Below are 20,020 nucleotides of genomic sequence, written 5' to 3'. Positions count from 1 at the left end.
TCTGTTTTCACTAACAAGGTCAGCTCCCAGACTGCTGCGCTGGGCATCACACAATGGGGAAGAGATGGCCAGCCCTCTGTGGAGATAGAGGTGGTTAGGGACTATTTAGAAAAGCTGGACGTGCACAAGTCCATGGGGCTGGACGAGTTGCATCCGAGAGTGCTGAAGAAATTGGCGGCTGTGATTGCAGAGCCATTGGCCATTATCTTTGAAAACTCGTGGCGAACCAGGGAAGTCCCGGATGACTGGAAAAAGGCTAATGTAGTGCCAATCTTTAAAAAAGGGAAGAAGGAGGATCCTGGGAACTACAGGCCAGTCAGCCTCACCTCAGTCCCTGGAAAAATCATGGAGCAGGTCCTCAAAGAATCAATCCTGAAGCACTTGCATGAGAGGAAAGTGATCAGGAACAGCCAGCATGGATTCACCAAGGGAAGGTCATGCCTGACTAATCTAATTGCCTTTTATGATGAGATTACTGGTTCTGTGGATGAAGGGAAAGCAGGTGATGTATTGTTTCTTGACTTTAGCAAAGCTTTTGACACTGTCTCCCACAGTATTCTTGTCAGCAAGTTAAGGAAGTATGGGCTGGATGAATGCACTATAAGGTGGGTAGAAAGCTGGCTAGATTGTCGGGCTCAACTGGTAGTGATCAATGGCTCCATGTCTAGTTGGCAGCCGGTATCAAGTGGAGTGCCCCAAGGGTCGGTCCTGGGGCCGGTTTTGTTCAATATCTTCATAAATGATCTGGAGGATGGTGTGGATTGCATTCTCAGCAAATTTGCGGATGATACTAAACTGGGAGGAGTGGTAGATACGCTGGAGGGGAGAGATAGGATACAGAAGGACCTAGACAAATTGGAGGATTGGGCCAAAAGAAATCTGATGAGGTTCAATAAGGATAAGTGCAGGGTCCTGCACTTAGGACGGAAGAACCCAATGCACAGCTACAGACTAGGGACCGAATGGCTAGGCAGCAGTTCTGTGGAAAAGGACCTAGGGGTGACAGTGGACGAGAAGCTGGATATGAGTCAGCAGTGTGCCCTTGTTGCCAAGAAGGCCAATGGCATTTTGGGATGTATAAGTAGGGGCATAGCGAGCAGATCGAGGGACGTGATCGTTCCCCTCTATTCGACATTGGTGAGGCCTCATCTGGAGTACTGTGTCCAGTTTTGGGCCCCACACTACAAGAAGGATGTGGATAAATTGGAGAGAGTCCAGCGAAGGGCAACAAAAATGATTAGGGGTCTAGAACACATGACTTATGAGGAGAGGCTGAGGGAGCTGGGATTGTTTAGCCTGCAGAAGAGAAGAATGAGGGGGGATTTGATAGCTGCTTTCAACTACCTGAAAGGGGGTTCCAAAGAGGATGGCTCTAGACTGTTCTCAATGGTAGCAGATGACAGAACGAGGAGTAATGGTCTCAAGTTGCAGGGGGGGAGGTTTAGATTGGATATTAGGAAAAACTTTTTCACTAAGAGGGTGGTGAAACACTGGAATGCGTTACCTAGGGAGGTGGTAGAATCTCCTTCCTTAGAGGTTTTTAAGGTCAGGCTTGACAAAGCCCTGGCTGGGATGATTTAACTGGGAATTGGTCCTGCTTCAAGCAGGGGGTTGGACTAGATGACCTTCTGGGGTCCCTTCCAACCCTGATATTCTATGATTCTATGATAAAGCAGGTCTGAAGGGAAGGGAGGAGACTGGAACTGGCTGGACAAGGACACTGGGACTGGGAACCAGTCGGTGGAGGAATGGGGACAGATGCCAGATAGGTCTGATGAGGAGCTGGAGTGCAAAGCAGAACTGGGACTGGCTGGGTAAAAAGACTAGAGACAAAAAATTAGGGTCGGGGGAACTGGAACTGGCTGGACGAGGAGCTTGGGACTGGGAATTGGGTGTGGAACTGGAATTTGGACAGGAAGCTGCGAGGGGGAGACTAGGATTGGCTGGCCAAGAAAAATGGTACTGGGACAAAGGGCCGGGGTGGAGAGGACTGGGAGAGGAACAGGTTGGAGCGGTCAGACTTGGATTAGGGTGGAGGGACAGAGAGAAGTGTCTGTAACCAGTGGTGAGCTGGATCCAGTTTGCACCGGTTCGCTAGAACCGGTTGTTAAATTTAGAAGCCCTTTTAGAACCGGTTGTTCCGCAAGGGTGTTCCAGCCCTGGAGCACCCCTGGGGAAAATTTGGTGGGTGCAAAGCACTCACCAGCAGCTCCCCGCCCCTGGCCCCAGCTCACCTCTGCTCCGCCTCCTCCCCTGAAAGCACCGTCCCGCTCTGCTTCTCCGCCTCCCCCCACCCCCCCCCCCCGAGCTTTCCGCAAATCAGCTGTTAGCGCAGGAAGCCAGGGCGGGCTGAGAAGCAGGCGGGCGGCTTCACACTCAGGCCCAGGGAGGCAGAGGTGAGCTAGGGCAGGGGGGCGCAACAAGGGCCGCCTGCACCACAGCAGGTAACCCAGGATGGGGGGCACGCAGGGGAACTGCTCCCCAGCCCCAGCGCCACTTTTGACGTGATCAGTTGGGGGAGCAGCCTACCCCACCCCTAGGAGCCAGAGGGACCTGCCGGATGCTTCCTGGGAGCTGCCCCAGATTAGCACTGTCAGGACTCCCCACATCACCCCCCGGCGGGTCCCTCTGGCTCTTAGGGGTGGGGTGGGTACCCACTACGGTGGCCCATGAGATCCTCCTGCCCAGTTCTGGGGGCAGTCAGGTGACAGGGGTGGATGGGGTGGGGTTTTGGGGGGGGGGCGTCAAGGAATGTGGCTGGTTGGATGGGGCAGGAGTCCTGGGGGGCGGGGTGGACAACAACCCCCTCGTGGGGTGAGGAGGGAACCCGTTGTTAAGATTTTGGCAGCTCATCACTGTTTGTAACCATTAAAGGGAACACTCCTCTCCAGAGTGTAGAATGGAACTCTGGATTCCATAATCTCACTATTTTTCTGCTGTCAGCAAATATCTATGAAACCCACAGGAAAGATGTGTGTCTCATCTCACTCTCGTGCTGGTCCACATAGAAGATGACAACCTACTACTACTACTATCATTACTCTTAAGAGGTTCGGGTCTGCATGGGGAATCTAAGACTTACACTCTGCTGCTGAACCACATATCATATCATATCAGTATGATGCCACATGATGAAATTTGTTTTTTTCAGTTTGCTTTAAAAAAGAACAAAACAAAACAAACCAGAAAATTGCACACACACACACACACTCAAAACCTGCATTAAAAGAACATTAGTAAAGTTGTAAAGTCAAGCACTCAGAAGTTTATAAAATGCCAATATTAAGATTGTCTATACAACCCTTCATTTGGCCCCCCATGTGTATATTACTCCTGGGGAATTCTGCACTAAAAATTAAAAATTCTGAGCACAGTATTTTAAAATTCTGCATATTTTATTTCTCAAAATAATATACTCTTTCCAGTTTCAATAATTTTGGTAATTTTATTTCAAAATACCTGTCAGCAAGTATGTCTGTAACAATACAGACAAAAAAAAAAGATTCTGGTGTGTGTGTGTGTATACACACACACACACACACACACACTTTTTTTTACAAATAAATTTCTTATTAGGCATATTAATAGAGAATGTTGAGAAATTCATTTAAATTACAATACAGAACTGCATTTCCTGCATACACCAGAAGCTTGGGGGAGTCAGGGGTAATGGAGGAGCTGAGGGAGAGGGAAAGAGCCTGGAGTGAACCTGGAAAGTTGTTGGGTGTTGGTGGGAGAAGTATGGAACAGGTTTTTTGTGGGACAGGATTGTTTGGGAGTTGAGAAGCCTCCCCAGTGCAGACCCTGACTACCCCAAGTGTCTTCCATTCAATCAGGCACATCTGCCCCCGTCTCCGCACCCCCCATCCCTATGGGCTTCTGCAGCCTCCTCCCCCATCCCGATGTGTCCCTGCAGTCCCCATCCCCATGTGGCCTTGAAGCCCCACTCCCATTCAGCCCCTGGCTTAACATGGTCACCCCACTAGCTCCTGAGCCTGCATCCCAATTCCCCCCATTAACCATTCCGAACCCCCAGTCTTTGACCCTCCAGCAACCCCATGTGCCCTATTCAGTCTGTCCTCACCTGGCTCTGCAGGCAGGGTGCTGTGATGAACTTCTACTCCTGGGGGAATTCTACACCACTGAGCATGCACAGAATTTTTTTTCCCCACAGAAAATACATCCTGTCCCAGTGCTGCAGTTCTGCCTTTTGCTCACCAGAGGCCACTGTGTCACCAGAACAGCCGGCTGTGTTCATGATGCTGGCTGTTCTGGTGCCACAGCGGCCATTGGTGGGTGAAAGGTGGAACAGCAGCACTTCTTGGGCAGAATGTATTTTCTGCGAGAGAAAAAAATTCTGTGCCAGACATGAATTCTGCACATGCACAGTGGCACAGAATTCCCCCAGGAGTAGCCCATGCATGATGATGCAGTCTTTAACTGTATAATCATGTAGTGTTTTTTCCACAGGACTCCTGCCTCATTTAATTCAGTGCACAGATTGGACCTGCTCTGGGGATGAATCAGGGTTGTGTAGTTAAGGAGGCTGTTGTCTGTAGGACCCCTGCCTCATTGACTGAAGAAGTTGGAAGTTGAATGAAAAAGGGAGTTGCAGGAAGACACAGGACGATCTCATGTTAAGGTTTCTATGCCACAAAGTTCCTGTGTTATGGCGGGCAAGTCACTTAAACTAAATTTTTCACAGATGGTCTCTAATTGTGTGTTCCTCATTTTCTGGCTGCCCATTTTGAGAGGCTGAGGTCTGATTTGCAGAAGTGCTGAGTGCTTACAGATACCTTGAAGTCAATGAGAGATGCGCTTTGAACATATAAAGGGCTATATAATGCTACATGCTACAAAACCTCAGATTCTAGGAGTCCCAAAGTTTGCACCCAAAACTAGTGTGTCTCAGTTCCCATCTGTAAAATGGGGGATAATACCACCCTTTCATCTCACAGAGAGGCTGTGAAAATAAATGAATGTTTATGAAGCATTCAGTTTCTATAGTGATGAGGACCATAGAAAAACCCATGGGGAAATTAATAATTCTGTGTTTTAAACAAGGTTTGAATATTGTGCAGTAAATAAGGCCTGGGGCCACACATTGAACAATGAGGATAAAACAAAAAATTGAATAGCTGCTCATTTAATGAGCACAGTCCATCCTGTACACTGAATGAGGCAGGGGTCTATTGGAAAAAAACAGCATGTGATCATGTCATTAAAAACTGTCTCATAATGCATACACACAAGAGGTTGAGTTAAAGATGCACAGGCAACCTTAATTCTGGCTTTTTCTAACTTTTGAGCACTAGACTTTTACAACCTTAATAATGTTATTTTAACATAGGTTTTTTTAGTTTAATATATATTTTCCATTTCCATGACAGAAACAACTTAATTCATCTCTCCAATCCTCACCTTGAGAAAATGAAAGATGATATCCTGTACCATTTTGCTCTTGGGACTAGCACCCATGATTTTCCTGCCTTATTTGGAGATGTAAAGGTAAGAACCTTGCTTTCATTCTGGAAGTTTAAACGTGTCAGCAGACTGTGCAACTCCCGCTAAAATTTAATTGTGTCCAGGATGACATTAAAGACAGTGGCATGAATCAGTTTGAGAAATGCATGGAAAGAAGGTAAGACCTTCTCAGCTGGAATGCTGGTATGATCATACAACTTGTAGACTTACCAGAGCTATCAGTCTCCTTTTGTGGTTATTGGGCCAAATGCTGAAGTCCCTACTCAGACTTCAGTCAGGCAAATCTCCCTTGTGAGGCCTTACTCTGTTCCCACTGAAGTCAATACCAAACTTTCACTCATTTCAGTGGGAGCAGGTTCAAGGTCTTAGCGGCCTAGTTGACGTTTTATATGGGTAAGGACTGAGTGGGTACGGAGGCTTTGGCCCATATTGCATTTACTGAGTACACCAGCATTTTGTCCTGCTTTTGCATCTACTGTGGTAGCTTCTTGTACAAGGTTTATATGAAGTGAGATGAGTTGCCCAATCCATTACAAACAAAACCCCCATACCTGAAATAACACTCCTGAGGTGACAGAAAGTGCCTCATTTGCAAGCCCCATTTTTAAGGTATATTTTATACATTAACTGCCTTTCTTTTTTAGGACACAATGCTACTAGTCAAAGCATTACAGCAGTGGTGGGCAACCTGCGGCCCATCAGGGTAATCCGCTGGCAGGCCGCAAGACAGTATTTACATTGAGCGTCTGCAGGCACGGCCACCTGAATCTCCCAGTGGTCGCGGTTTGCTGTTCCCGGCCAATGGAAGCTGCGGAAAGTGGTGGCCAGCACATCCCTGCAGCCCACACCACTCCTTGCAGCTCCCATTGGCCGAGAACAGCGAACTGCGGCCACTGGGAGCTGCAGGCGGCCATACCTGTGGACAGTCAATGTAAACACTGTCTTGCGGCCTGCCAGTGGATTACCCTGACGGGCCGTGTGCGGCCTGTGGGCTGCAGGTTGCCCACCACTGTGTTACAACGTGTGTTCCCTGGAAATGGGTTCTATGTGGATACTGTATCAGAAATAAATCTCATGGTCTTATTTAGGCTTGCTGTTTGAACTCTTGGGTTTGGCAATACCAGTATATTCCAAATGGGAAGTGCTATCTCAGCCTCAGGGTTCATTCCTAGCGAGTTCTCTATATGCCAATACAGTTATGGAGCCCTCCCTCCCTCGGCATATTCAGATCATTTCTCCTTCACATCCAGTCTGCCTCTGGTAGCTATTATTAAAAACACACCCCAATACAAAATGCCATTTTAAATGTATGTAGTGCGAGTTCTACATTTTGTACTATACCAATGAAATGTCATTGTCAGGCAATGACAAAGAACTTGTGAGATCATTTAAGCCTTATTTTCAAACATTTATCTTTACAGACCTCTACAAGGAATGTAATAATAAAAATAATGTAGTTGGGAATAATTCGGATTAAACCTTTTGCATTATCATATTTACCTTTCCCTGTTCTTGAATATGCTGCATCATGTAGTCAGCTGCACAATTGTTGTGGTTTGTTGAATTCTGTCCATGCTAGTTTGTATGTGTTGGAGGAAGCCCTTCACGGATGAAAGGTTTTATCGCCTACATAGCTGAAGAGCTCGGACTTGGGAGCGTTGGTGCTGACTATCCCAACATCTGTGAAGGAACTGACCGTTACGCGATGTACAAAGTAGGACCCGTGTTATCAGTCAGTGTAAGTATTAAGCATTAAGGGAAGCTGGGGAGGAATTAGATTTGTCAGTGCTTCTAAAGAAAAGGACAAGGACTAGTCCTGGATTTTTGTTTTGAGTGTTCCTGAAATAGAAGAACAGAATGTTTTTTCAATATACAAGGCAGTAGTTGCAACTGAATCAACAATTTAAGCACAGTTTAAATGGGACATGAATGCATATTTCTTTTAAATATTTCTTTAGAGGATATACATCCAAATTTTCAGGTCTACTTCAGTGGTACAAAGTAGCTGGAAAGCTGGCTCAGCCAGCTCCTTCATAATTCCCCCCATGTAAGAGTAACCACTGAGTCACATAGATGCAATGGCTTTATGCCATCTCTCCTTCCGGATCCCAGGGTATTAAGGCTTTCCAAGGAGAAAGGGGCCATGGCTGGCATATTCCCAGTGATTCCTGGCTGCCACAACAACCTTTTGTAATCATGAGTAGCATGTTTTCTACCCTATTGGTCCTATGCTAGGGACAACACAGAGACTGCTTACACTCAGTACAGATGGGGAAGGAACAAAGGTGTCTGTTTCTTAGCTATGGCTGAGGATCCAGGGTTAGATTTTCAAAAGGTACTTAGGTAGCTTAGGAGTACAAGTACCAATGAAAGTCTATGGGACTTGTGCTGCTAAGTCACATAGATTATGTCTCCACTGCAATAAAAGACTCATGGCATAGTTGCAGCTGGCTTGGGTCAGGGGACTTGGACTTGGGGCTCGAGCTGCGGGCTAAAAATTGACGTGCAGATGTTTGGACTCAGACTGGAGCATGGGCTCTGAGACCACTGCAAGCCTGGGCTCCAGAACAAGACCAAACGTCTACACTGCAATTTTTAGCCTTGCAGCCCAAGCCCCGTGAGCTCAAATTAGTTGACCCGGGTTCTGAGACTGGGTGCCACGGGTTTTTTATTGCAGCGTGGACATACCCAAAAGCACTTTTGAAAACCTACCCCTAGCCCATAGCATCAACTCCACAGCTGTAGCCCTATTGTGCTTTCTTTCCCCAAAGGTGTGAATTGTCACATCATGGTGTAAGCTGGAGCAGACTCAGCCTTGTGAACTTTGTGACTATACCACAGCCTCCGCAATTTGTAATATTTTAGCTCAGCTGGAATCACCAATGTTTCAGGTCATTAAGAACTAGTCTGAACATTGCTCTTGGGCCGTGTAGAAGCTTTATGAGGGCATGTAACTGTAAACGATTAGAATGGGACTCACGTTTAGAATATAGAGAATATAACATTTTTAAAATTAACATAACCCATGGTATTAGGGAACAATGGACCTGATCCAAAGTCCATTGAAGTCAATAGGAGTCTTTCCATTGACCACAATAAACTTCTGCCCTGCCCGATAGGTTAGGTTTGTACAAGAATACTTTTGCATGTATTTTTCATAGTAATTCATTAAAGAGATCTGCTCTAGTTCCCAACTCTTCTGTTAATAATTTATATGAATGTTCAGTGTAACTTTCTGATTTCATTTCAGCATGGTATGGGCATTCCCTCTATTGCAATCATGTTACATGAGTTGATGAAGCTGTTGTATCACTCCAAGTGTTCCAACATAACCATTATTCGCATTGGCACCTCTGGTGGAATAGGTATTTCCCCTTGATATTTCTCTTTTCTTTAAATTAAAGCATCTCTGTAGTTAAAGGTTTATAAAACAAAGTCACAATAATGATAATATCTAACACTTACTTCATTTTCAGAGGGCTTTACAAATTAATTAATGCTCATGACAGTTTGGTGAATATTTATTAGGTGAATATTAACACCCACACTTTACAGATAAAGCAGAGGTTAAAAGGTGACTTTCAAAGGAAAATAAATTGGATTTGTTCCCTCTTTATGATGTACAAAGAAGTCCTGAAGATTTTTTTTAAATACTTTGCTTGGTTTTTACATTAACAATTCTGTTCCTGTCTAGCCTGAATGTTTCTCTGATAACTGGAGAACTAGTGAAATGCTGACACAAGAGTCAAGACAGTGAAAGCTGAACAACTGAAAGAGAGTTTTAATCAGACTGTGTAAAATTTTTGCTTGTTTTTGTTAATATCTATTTGATTCAAATAATTAAACATTTTGAATAAAGGGGGACTAGATTCAAGATTCAGCAATAATCTCTCTTAAATTAAGGTGTCAAAGCTAACATTATACATCCCAGAGAAGTCCTCCATCCAAATAAGGGAACACCGAAATTGACATTCCTGTTTGTTCTAATATTAAGAAAAGTAGAAGAAATTCCTTTCAAGGCTTCTTCAAGGCATCATAGAGAAATGAAAAAGAATGCAAGTCCAATATTTAAAAAAACACACCCCTTTTTACAGTTTTAAGATCATCTTTAAAATACTGGTACAGTCCCAGTGAGTGGATCTTAGTTCTGCTATAGGACACATGAGTTTCTATCTTTCATGCCATAGTTCAGAATTCTGGATCATGAGAAAGAGAGAGAGAGAGAGAGAATGTTCAGGTTTTCAGTCATACACAGTACTCTTATTTTTCCTTAGACCTAATTACCCATCAGATTAAGGATTCTTTGATTTATATGATTTTATAATAAATGACAGGAAAATGTGCTTGAGTGAAGAGATCTGCAGCAAGCTGGAGAAAAGATCATTCATGCCCTATGTGAAACATTCCCTTAACAGTTGGGATTTGTCAGACCATTAAGATTACTTTACGGCTCTTTGTATTGTCCTTTTTAATTGGTAGTATATTGTGTCTTCTCTATAGAATTATTTTAAAGCATTTGGAATAAACTACAAACATGCATATAGATCCTAATATTCTCCCATTGAATTTAGTGGCAACTCTCATTGATTTCAGTAGGAGCAGGATTGGGCTATAATGTGCCTTGTTTACATACCAGCAGAGTGGCTGAACAACTCACTATATATATTTTTTTACAACAGGTCTGGAGCCAGGCTCAGTGGTAATAACCAGTCAATCAGTAGATGCTACCTTCAAGCCTCAATTTGAACAGGTTATCCTAGGAAAGACTATAATTCGTAGTACCAACCTAGATGACCAACTAGCCAAGGAACTGATGCAGTGCAGTAAGGAGATAAATCAATTCAATACAGTCATTGGAAATACTATGTGCACTTTGGATTTCTATGAAGGTAAGGCTAGCAATAGAACAATAGAAGTAAATTAGTAAGCAGTAACATATACAAATCAAACTGGGTTAGGGGATTTAGGCCCCAATCCAGCAAAGCACTTAAATATATGCTTAACTTTAATGAGATAAGTAGTCCAGTTAATCTTTGCTGTACTGGGGTGTAATTTTGTGGTGTTTCCCCCGCTCCCAGTGATGATCTAAAAAAGAGTTGACAGTGACTGACAGCTCATAAATTGTATATCTTTTGATTACTGAATTATCAGGGTATTTATTTAGTGGAGTTGCTATAATCGCCATTAGTGCCCTATGGAATTTGATAACAAGAGTTATTGGTTGTTTTTTTCTTTTAATTGTTCATGTGTCTAAAAGAAATTCTCTATAAGCAGCCCTGGAAAAAGTTGCTGCTTCATCCTTAATTAACCATTAATTGGATAATTGGATGTTACATCAATCGTGCCAGATTTGGGATGGGCAAACATCACGGATTTAAATTTGGGATTGATTTAGATAAGCACCCACAATTTCAGATGTTTCTCTAAACCTCCCAGGTCTACAAACCGAGCTGGAAATCTTGTGAGAACAAGCTTTCTCCCCAAATATCTGACACTTCTGCCTCTAGTTGTGGCTGGATATACTGCAAGAAGAGCATTGCTTGGAGGACACACAATCCATGGTTCTAGCAGTGCTTAAGGCAGATCTCAAGCAGAACAATGTCAATATGTGGCTTTTTTCAGGCACTGTTAGGAAGGATAATGAGTCCGTGGTCCAGTCAGTGGGTCCTAAAAGCACACCAACAGGTTTCCTACAGATGCTACCAAATCTACTACAAAACTTGCAAACAGGCAGAGAACCTCAGCTTTGGGAATTCAGTTCCAAAAACAAAAAATATGACAACTAAAGAACTGTAAAGTTTATTTTGGCTGTATGCAGTCTAACACTGCTTAATAAAAATAAAATCTATTTCTTTGGGGCTGAAGCCCAAAGAGCTGGAATAAGCTAACTCTTTCCTAAAAGTAGGCACCAATAATGTCCAATTTTTAAAAAAAAAACCTCTTGATTTCTCCTTATGTTAAAAAGTCTTCTAAGCATCAAAAGGGCTGAGATTATTCCTTCTCTCACTGCATCAGAAAGGCATTAGCAGAGCTGGATGCTTTTTTAGGGGACTGTTAAACTCAAACATAATCAGTACATCAAACTAGCCAAGAGGAAATGTCACCATTAAAATTTGACACTTAATTCATCTGAGGGACTATAGCCTACATTTTCCAGTTTATGAATTTGATAATTTAGTTGGTCTTTTCATATCTAATTACCTTGATCCTAAATTCAAATAATAAATTACATTTATAGAGTGCCTTTTAAGTAAAAACTGAGTTTAGTGCAGTGATAAAAATTAGGAAGGGTATATTAGAAATTTGTAAAAATCTTGTGGCCCTCAGAGACTGAAACTCCCCCTGTACTTTCATCAGCACACACACAAAAAAAATATCTATATTTATATGCTTTATAGGCCAAGCCCGTCTGGATGGTGCAATCTGCTTATATACTGAAGAAGAGAAATTGCAGTATTTGAAGGCAGCTTATGATGCTGGAGTCCGAAACATTGAGATGGAATCTTCAGTTTTTGCTGCTATTTGTAATCTTAGTGGTGTCAGAGGTAATTGGATATATAGCATTTTATTTAGACTGAATCAGCTGTGTTGCATAAAACGTACAGTGTACAGAGTTTCAGAGCATTAAATTCATTGCAGTGGAAAGTTATGATACTGCACTATTTGCATATATGATTATAAATATGTATAGATGCTGTTAAGTTTATTTTAGTATGATTTGCTAGAACTTTGCAGTGTGTGTGTGCGCCAGGTCTATGTAAAGCCCCTCACACAAAGCTCTGATTCAGTTTAGTCCTGATTAGTTGCTGTTCCAGCTCTTGCCTTGCACTGAGAAGTAACCATTCAAGTATCAAGGTATCCGAAGGGACCAGGGGTGAAAGTAACTGAACAGACTTACCAGTACGCAGGGCGGCCAGGGTCCTGGGGGGGAGAGGCTCAACCAGAAGGGGTGGGGCCTTGGGCAGAAGAGACGGGGCTGAGGCCAGACTTCCCCAGCCAGCCCTTCAGAATGGCCCGGCAGTGATTTAAAGCAGGGGTCTCCAACTCAATTTACCTTAGGGCCAGTGCCAGTCCTTAAATCTTCCCAGTGGGCCAATAATGTCACTGAAGATGGTGTTCACGCCACCTCCCAGCCCGTTTCCTGCCCTTTTCGCTCACTCCCTTGGTCTCATGCTGCCTCCATGGCTGACTTTGCCCGGCAACTAGTGATGCTGCCTCCATGGCTGACTTTGCCTGGCAACTAGTGATGGTATCTCTGTTCCTCTCCCCCAGCCAATGGGAGCTGCGGGGGTGTGGGGGGGGTTGGCACCTGCAGGAGAGAGCCAGCAGTGTGGCTGCCTGGGTCTCTTCTCTGCAGCTCCGCCGGCAACAGCAGGGATAGAAAACCGCTTGCAGGGAACCGAGCTACAGGAGATGAATGACACTTTGCTGAGTGCAAGCCCTGGGAGGGTCCCAGGAGCAGCAGGATGGAGCAATGTTGGGGAAAGGGGCATGTGAATCTCTTCTGCCCGCTCCCCTCCCACCCCCGCTCTTCGGCTGGCAGCCATGAGCGCCAAATGAAAGAACTTTTAAAAAGTTTCCGTGTGCTGCAGTTCTCGGGCCGCAGATGGCCCATGGGCCGTGACTTTGAGACCCCTGATTTAGAGGGCCCAGGGCTCCTGGCCACCGCCGCCACTCGCGCTTCCCCAGGGCTCCGGCAGTGATTTCAAGGGCCCTTTAAATTGCTGCCAGAGCCCCAGGGCTCCCGGCCGCCACTGATACGATCAGCTGTGTACCGGCTCTTACCGGTACGCCATACCGTACCATACCAGCTTACTTTGACCTGCGGAAGGGACTAATGTAACTGTCTTAAAGTCAAATAGGAAACTGCAGTAACTTTAATCAGTCAGGTAGTCTCTATGTACATGAAACTATAGTCACTTTCTTTACTTGCATATCAAAATGAAATATCAAGAGAGAGAATAACTAGATTTGCATTTGCAATTCTGAAACAATTAAGAAGGGTTTTCAGTTGCCTGGTGAATAATGTGGTTCCCAATTACAAAAGTATACACTCTTGTGAACTTTAGTTATGAGGTAGTTAAAGTTTAGGTAGGTGACCTAACGAAAGCTGATCACATACAACTTTAGAATAGTCATTTTAAGTTACTCTCCCATTTGCTGTGTCCATGTTCTAAGGCACAAAGTCTTTCTTTTCTAACTGGTCTGAGATACTAGAGCATGACTTGTTGTGAGGAGTTTACCACCTCTTTTTCTCCCATTTTTCCCTCCTCGGGAAGCTGACACTGCACCTGCCCTCTTCATCACTATTGTTACCCACAGTAGTTGGATTCAAGCTAGCTCAGGTCTGTTAGTCCACGCACAGCTTTTGCTGTGTAGACATACCCTTATTCTCTGATGCAATTTTACCAATCTGACTTCTTGACACACTTCTTGAAAAAAAAATCCCATTCAGAAAAAGGTTCTAATGATGCAATGATTATGAATTATCTGAATGTGACCATATGTTGGAGCAGCTCCATTGACTTTACTAATGGCTTGATAGATTGCTTCAAACTATTAGTAATTTTTAAACAACATCTAAAGTGAGATAGGTACTTAATCCAGTTAATTATTATAAAGTGTGATTTCCATTGTCAACTGCTCAAACCCATCACTGAAACTATTAGTTTTCTTGGCTTTATCTCCTCTTATCCGTTTTGATACCTCAAATGAGGGTGTACAAATAGAAGATGCTCTCAAGCTTTCTCATGGTGAAAGTTACCTAAATGTCATTTCTAACAAACACTATTTCTTTTATCTCTAGCTGCTGTGGTGTGTGTCACACTTCTGAATCGACTTGAAGGGGATCAGATTAGCAGCTCGCATGATGTACTTGTGGAGTATCAGCAGAGACCGCTGAAATTAGTGGGACACTTTATTAAGAAGTGCCTTGGGAAAGAGTGATGTACCCACCCTTTGCTGATTATTAGCAGAAGGCTAGTATTTCTTCTGACTTGAAACAATGCTCATAACTATAAATGCCTATAAAAATTCTTTTTTACCTCATGATAGCTTACACCAACCAAAATGCACTAAAGCTAATCATTAGTAGCTGTATGTTTCAGTAGCAGAACGTGCTGAATATCTTATTTATCTTATTTGTATATCAGAAGACATAAGGTTTTACACTTTTCTATATACAGTAACTCCTCGCTTAACATTGTAGTTATGATCCTGAAAAATGCTATTTTAAGTGAAACGATGTTAAACGAATCCAGTTTCCCCATAAGAATTAATGGAAATTGGAGGGGTTAGGTTCCAGGGAAATTTTTTTCACCACACACACATGCACAGTATAAATTTTAAACAAACAATTTAATACTGTACACAGCAATGATGATTGTGAAGCTTGGTTGAGGTGGTGGAGTCAGAGGGTGGAAGAGGGTGGGATATTTCCCAGGGAATGCCTTACTGCTAATGATGAACTAGCACTTGGCTGAGCCTTCAAGGGTTAACACGTTATTGTTAATGTAGCCTCACACTCTACAAGGAACATGAATGGAGGGAGGAGACACAGCATTGCAGAGAGAGACTGAGAGACAGACACACCAGCGTGCGTGCGAGTGTGAGTGAGAGAGTCGCTCATTGCCCCTTTAAGTACGCTGACCCCACTCTAAATACACTGCCTTTTAAAGTAGATCAGCAAGTTGAGACAGCAGCCAGCAAACTCCCTCAGTCCTGAGCCCTGTAGTATGTCCCCCCTGCTCTGTGGAGATGAGGTACAGAAACAGGGGGCAGGAGGGACACCCTGGGGGAGGGGGACACCCTGGGGGAGGGGGACACCCTGACATTAGTACCTCGCTCTTCCCCCCCACCACACACAGTTAGCAGGAGGCTCCTGGGAGCAGCTCTAAGGCAGAGGGCTGGAGCAGCACATGGCAGTGGGGGGAGGAGCAGCTGAGCTGCCTGGCAGTTGATAGCCTGCTGAGAGGCTGCTGCACAGGGAATTTAGGGGAGCATGGAGCTGAGAGGAGGGCTGCTGGTCCACCCTGGTTCCAAGCCCCCACCAGCTAGCTGCAATGGGCTGCTCTTCCTGCAAGCAGTGGACAAAGCAGGCGGCTGCCAAACAGCGTTATAAGGGAGCACTGCACAACTTTTAACGAGCATGTTCCCTAATTGATCAGCAACATAACAACGAAACAATGTTAACCAGGATCACATTAAGTGAGGAGTTACTGTATTAGAAATTAGCCCTAATGTGCAGGATTAGACTATGGTAATATATATAAAAAAGCTTTATTTATTCATTCTTGCGAGAAGAACATGTTAAGTGTTTGCAAAGCCAAACATTAAAACTAGCTTCAAAAGAAGAAGAGCTAAATTCATTGTATCAAAATGCCATGTAAATAGTTATCACTGCCTTTTATACTCTTATTTCACACAACTGATCTGGCAAAAACAAGGTCCACTGTAAATCCTTACTCGGTTTCATATTTAGTAATCTTTGAGTAAACTGCATTATTTTCATCTCAGTAAAAAATTCATGAAATGGCAAAGCCTGGGACTGAATTTCCAAACCATTCCTCAGCTCCCAAGCCATGATTCAACAAGGCCATTTGTACTTGACTTTAAACATGTGCTTAAATCCACACATATTCAGAAAAGCACTTAAGCTTGCTTGTAAGTCCCATATCTTAAATTAATCATGTGCCTAAGTGCTTTGATGAATCAAAGGACTTCAGTGAGAATTGAAGGCACTCACAGGAGATATACACTATACTCAAGATTGGTGACAGGTGACATGTTTTCTGTCTCCTGATTATTTAACAGTCACCACCTTTCTTCTTAACTTACCTTCACCTCCACATCCTCAGGGGATGGCAGTCACTTCTACAATCATTCATAGTTCTTTTGGAGAATTCTGGAATGCCTTCAGCTATTGAAACAAATCCACATCTGATGTCTCCAAAGAGCATCTCTGAGTTCCTCCATTACCATCACCCTAGGTCTTATAATGGCTCTTTTTAAAATTGCTCTTTTTACAACTATGGACTCTGGATAACTATAAGAAAAACTGTCTGTCCTGCAATGGATGGTGCAAATGGGACAGGAGTAATACTTAAGAATGGAGAGAGGTAAATAGTGGTGTCCCCCAGGGGTCTGTACTGGGCCCAGTCCTATTCATATTCATAAATGATCTGGGAAAGGGGGTGAAAAGTAAGGTGGCAACATTTGCAGACGATACAAAACTAGTCGAGATAGTTAAGTCTAAAACTGACTATGAAGAGTTACAAAAGGATCTCACAAAACTGGGTGACTGGGCAACAAAATGGCAGATGAAATTCAGTGTTGATAAATACAAAGTAACACACACTGGAAAACATAATCCCAGCTATACATATAAAATGATGTGGTCTAAATTAGCATTTACCACTCAAGAAAGAGATCTTGAAGTCATTGGGGATAGTTCTCTGAAAACATTCACTCAGTGTGCAGTGGCATTCAAAAAACTTAACAGAATGTTGGAATCATTAGGAAAGGGATAGATAATACAACAGAAAATATCATATTGCCTCTATATAAATCCATGGTATGCCCACATCTTGGATACTGTGTGCAGATCTGGTCACGCCATCTCAAAAAAGACTTTTTCAGAGTCACTGCTTCCCAGGATAGAGTCCACCATCCTGTAAGTATGGCTACATTTTTTGTTCCTAGATGTATACATTTACATGTAGTCATATTAAAACACATATTGTTTGTTTGCTAGCACCCAGTTTACCAAGCAATCTAGATCATTCTGAATCGGTTACCTGTCCTCTTTGTTATTTACTACTCCCCCAATTTTTGTGTCATCTGCAAATTTTATCAATGATGATTTTATGTTTTCTTCCAGGTCATTGATAAAAATGTTAAATAGCAAGGGGACAAAAACCTACCCCTGGTGGGTCCCCACTGGAAACAGAACTGTTCCATGACAATTCCCTGTTTACAGTTACATTTTGAGACCTATCAGTTAGGCAGTTTTTAATCTATTTAATGTGTGCCCCATGAGTTTTATGTTGTTCTAGTTTTTTAATCAAGATGTTGTGTGGTCCCAAGTTAAGCACCTTACAGAAGTTTAAATATATAATGTCAATGCTATTACCATTATCAACAAAACTTGTAATCTCATAAAAAAAATTAAATTAGCTTGACAAGATGTATTTTCCATAAGCCATGTTGATTTGCATTAATTACATTACCTTCCTTTAGTTCTTTATTAATTGAGTCCTGTATTAGCCACTCCATATCTTGCCTGAGACTGATGTCCAGGCTGACAGGCCTATAATTACCTGGGTCATCCCATTTACCCTTTTTAAGAATTGGCACAACATTAGCTTTCTTCTAGTCTTCTGGAACTTCCGAAGTGCTCCAAAACTTACTGAAAATCAACATTAATGGTCCAGCAAGCTCTTTCTTTTAAAACTCTTGGATGCAAGTTATCTGGACCTACTGATTTTAAAATGTCTACCTTCTGTTCAACATCCACCAGAAATACTAGTGGAAGAGAGTGTGTGTTATCACTATATGATGAGACTATATCATCTGTTTTTCCTCAAATATGGAATAGAAATATTTATTTAACACTTCTGCCTTTTCTGCATTATTATGGATAATTCTACTGTTTCCATCTAGATATGAATCAATACCACTGCCAGGATTCTTTTTGTTCCTTGTATATTTTAACAACTCCTTCTTATTGTCTTTAATTCTACTGGCCATAGATTTATCCTTGGGTCCCTAAGCTTCGCTTATGAATTTTCTACAATCCCCATCAACTTCCTCTTTCTTCCATTTGTTGTATATTACTTTTTATTTTTTTATAGCTGCCTTCACTTCCTCTCTAAATGAGATTAAAAAAACAAAACAAAACTCATCACAGCCTTCTTCCTCAATTGTGGCTTCTTGGTCATCTAATAAGGTGTCCTTAAATTACTCCCAATGATCATTCATATTTTTTGATAAAATTTTTCCTCCCAGATGATTTGGCTCATAATTATGTTCAGTTTTCTGAAATTAGCCCTATTAAAGCATCAAATATATATATATATTTTATTATAGGACGACACTTTATTCTGCTTGAACATTATAAATGTGATCAAGTCCTGATTACTTATAGATAAACTACCATTAACTTTTAGTTATGTGATCAGTTCCTCCTTATCTGTTAGGACAAGGTCTAATACACAATTTCCTCATGTTGGCTGCAATGCTTTCTGAGTTAGGAAATCGTCATCTATGACGTTTAGAAATTCCAAGGATGTTTTAGTACTGGCAGCATGAGACCTCCAGCATACGTCACTCAAATTGAAATCCCCCAGTAAAATCAAGTCAGCTGATAACAACAAGGAGAAAGACACTCTCTGATTGTGAGGAAGCGGCACAATATCTGTTTCCAGGGAGGAAGACTATATGCGTCAGGGAACACTATCACACTGCAGTTGTAGCACAGAAAATGAGTTCTATGCTTAAGAAAACAGTAAAGAGGAATGGGCAGCAAGAATCTGGAGGCTACTTTAGATATAAAAAATAAAGGACTTTTATTTAAGATCCCATAACAATATCAGTTTAACTTATAAAGTTCTCATATTAACAATGATATGAAGTAGTCATCTCTTCTTACCTTCAACGACAAGAAAGCATCTAGCTGATATTGTCACACTGAAATCTAACAAGTACTATGTTCTAACCAGGTCTAAGGCCCTACCTCAGTCTTTCCTGCAGTGGCTTTACTTTCTCACTGTAATACTAGAGAGCTGCTTAATTGTTCCTGGGCTCCACCCCTTGTAGATTTTAGCCATTAAACTTCCTCCAAGGTGTGTCCCTTCTCACACTTATTTTCATGTGCTTATTTTTTTCCTCTATTAAAGTATTTCTCCATCTTGCTTCCTCAGGTCCAGAGCAAGCAAGGAGCCATCATCAGTAAACAAACCAAAAATTACAAGCCAGAGTAAGGCAAACCAAACATCTCACCATTCCTCACTTTTCCATGGGAAGCTGCAATAGAACTTTCCTTGCAATACTGCATTGCGAACACAAGAGGGTGCTACAGAACCTTATACATATGACTTACAAGGCTTACCCGCTATTTCTCTCCCATGATCTAACGTGAAATCCAACAACAGCTGTGTTTGCTCCTGGTTCTAAAAACATTTTCCAAGGATAAGAACTACCCAGTCTCTGCTTATGAAGCTGACGGGACAGTGGAAGGAAGAAGTCATGCTGCAGCATGCACCTAACCCTGCCGTCAAGGTCTCCCTCGTTATCTTCCCCCTAGGTTTTACACATTAAAGCCCTTCATTGAGCCAATGTACTCAACATACTGTTATTTTAAAACTCCCCTTCTAACAGATCCATCCCTTAGGCTTCCACATTCTCTACCACATGCTGTATCAATTTGCTGCAGTTGCAGAGGAGCAGTATTGAGGGTGAGGTCTGTTCTTAAAGGCCCCGGGGAGCTTGTACTTACCAGTGAAGTTAATTCACATGCCACAGCAGCAAGATCCTGATG

General features: G+C 42.7%; 1 protein-coding gene across 2 annotated transcripts in view; it reads left to right on the top strand.

Moving 5' to 3' along the window:
* The window catches only part of UPP1 (uridine phosphorylase 1), a 42,965-nt gene extending 23,147 nt beyond the window's left edge, over window positions 1-19,818 (top strand). The window contains exons 4-10 of one of the 2 annotated variants that reach the window (XM_073332732.2): window positions 5,391-5,508; window positions 7,064-7,222; window positions 8,735-8,849; window positions 10,164-10,373; window positions 11,883-12,029; window positions 14,291-14,462; window positions 19,404-19,818. In XM_073332732.2, coding sequence (XP_073188833.1) covers window positions 5,391-5,508; window positions 7,064-7,222; window positions 8,735-8,849; window positions 10,164-10,373; window positions 11,883-12,029; window positions 14,291-14,430 — 889 coding nt within the window. In that variant the 3' untranslated portion in view covers window positions 14,431-14,462; window positions 19,404-19,818. Of the gene's footprint in view, window positions 1-5,390; window positions 5,509-7,063; window positions 7,223-8,734; window positions 8,850-10,163; window positions 10,374-11,882; window positions 12,030-14,290; window positions 14,463-19,403 lie in introns of those variants that run through there. The other variant, XM_073332733.1, reaches the window with a different exon arrangement.
* The last annotated feature ends 202 nt before the right edge of the window (window positions 19,819-20,020 follow it).

Source organism: Lepidochelys kempii, chromosome 2, assembly GCF_965140285.1.
Source record: "Lepidochelys kempii isolate rLepKem1 chromosome 2, rLepKem1.hap1, whole genome shotgun sequence".
NCBI lineage: Eukaryota > Metazoa > Chordata > Testudines > Cheloniidae > Lepidochelys > Lepidochelys kempii.
This window is presented reverse-complemented; position numbering and strand designations above follow the sequence as displayed.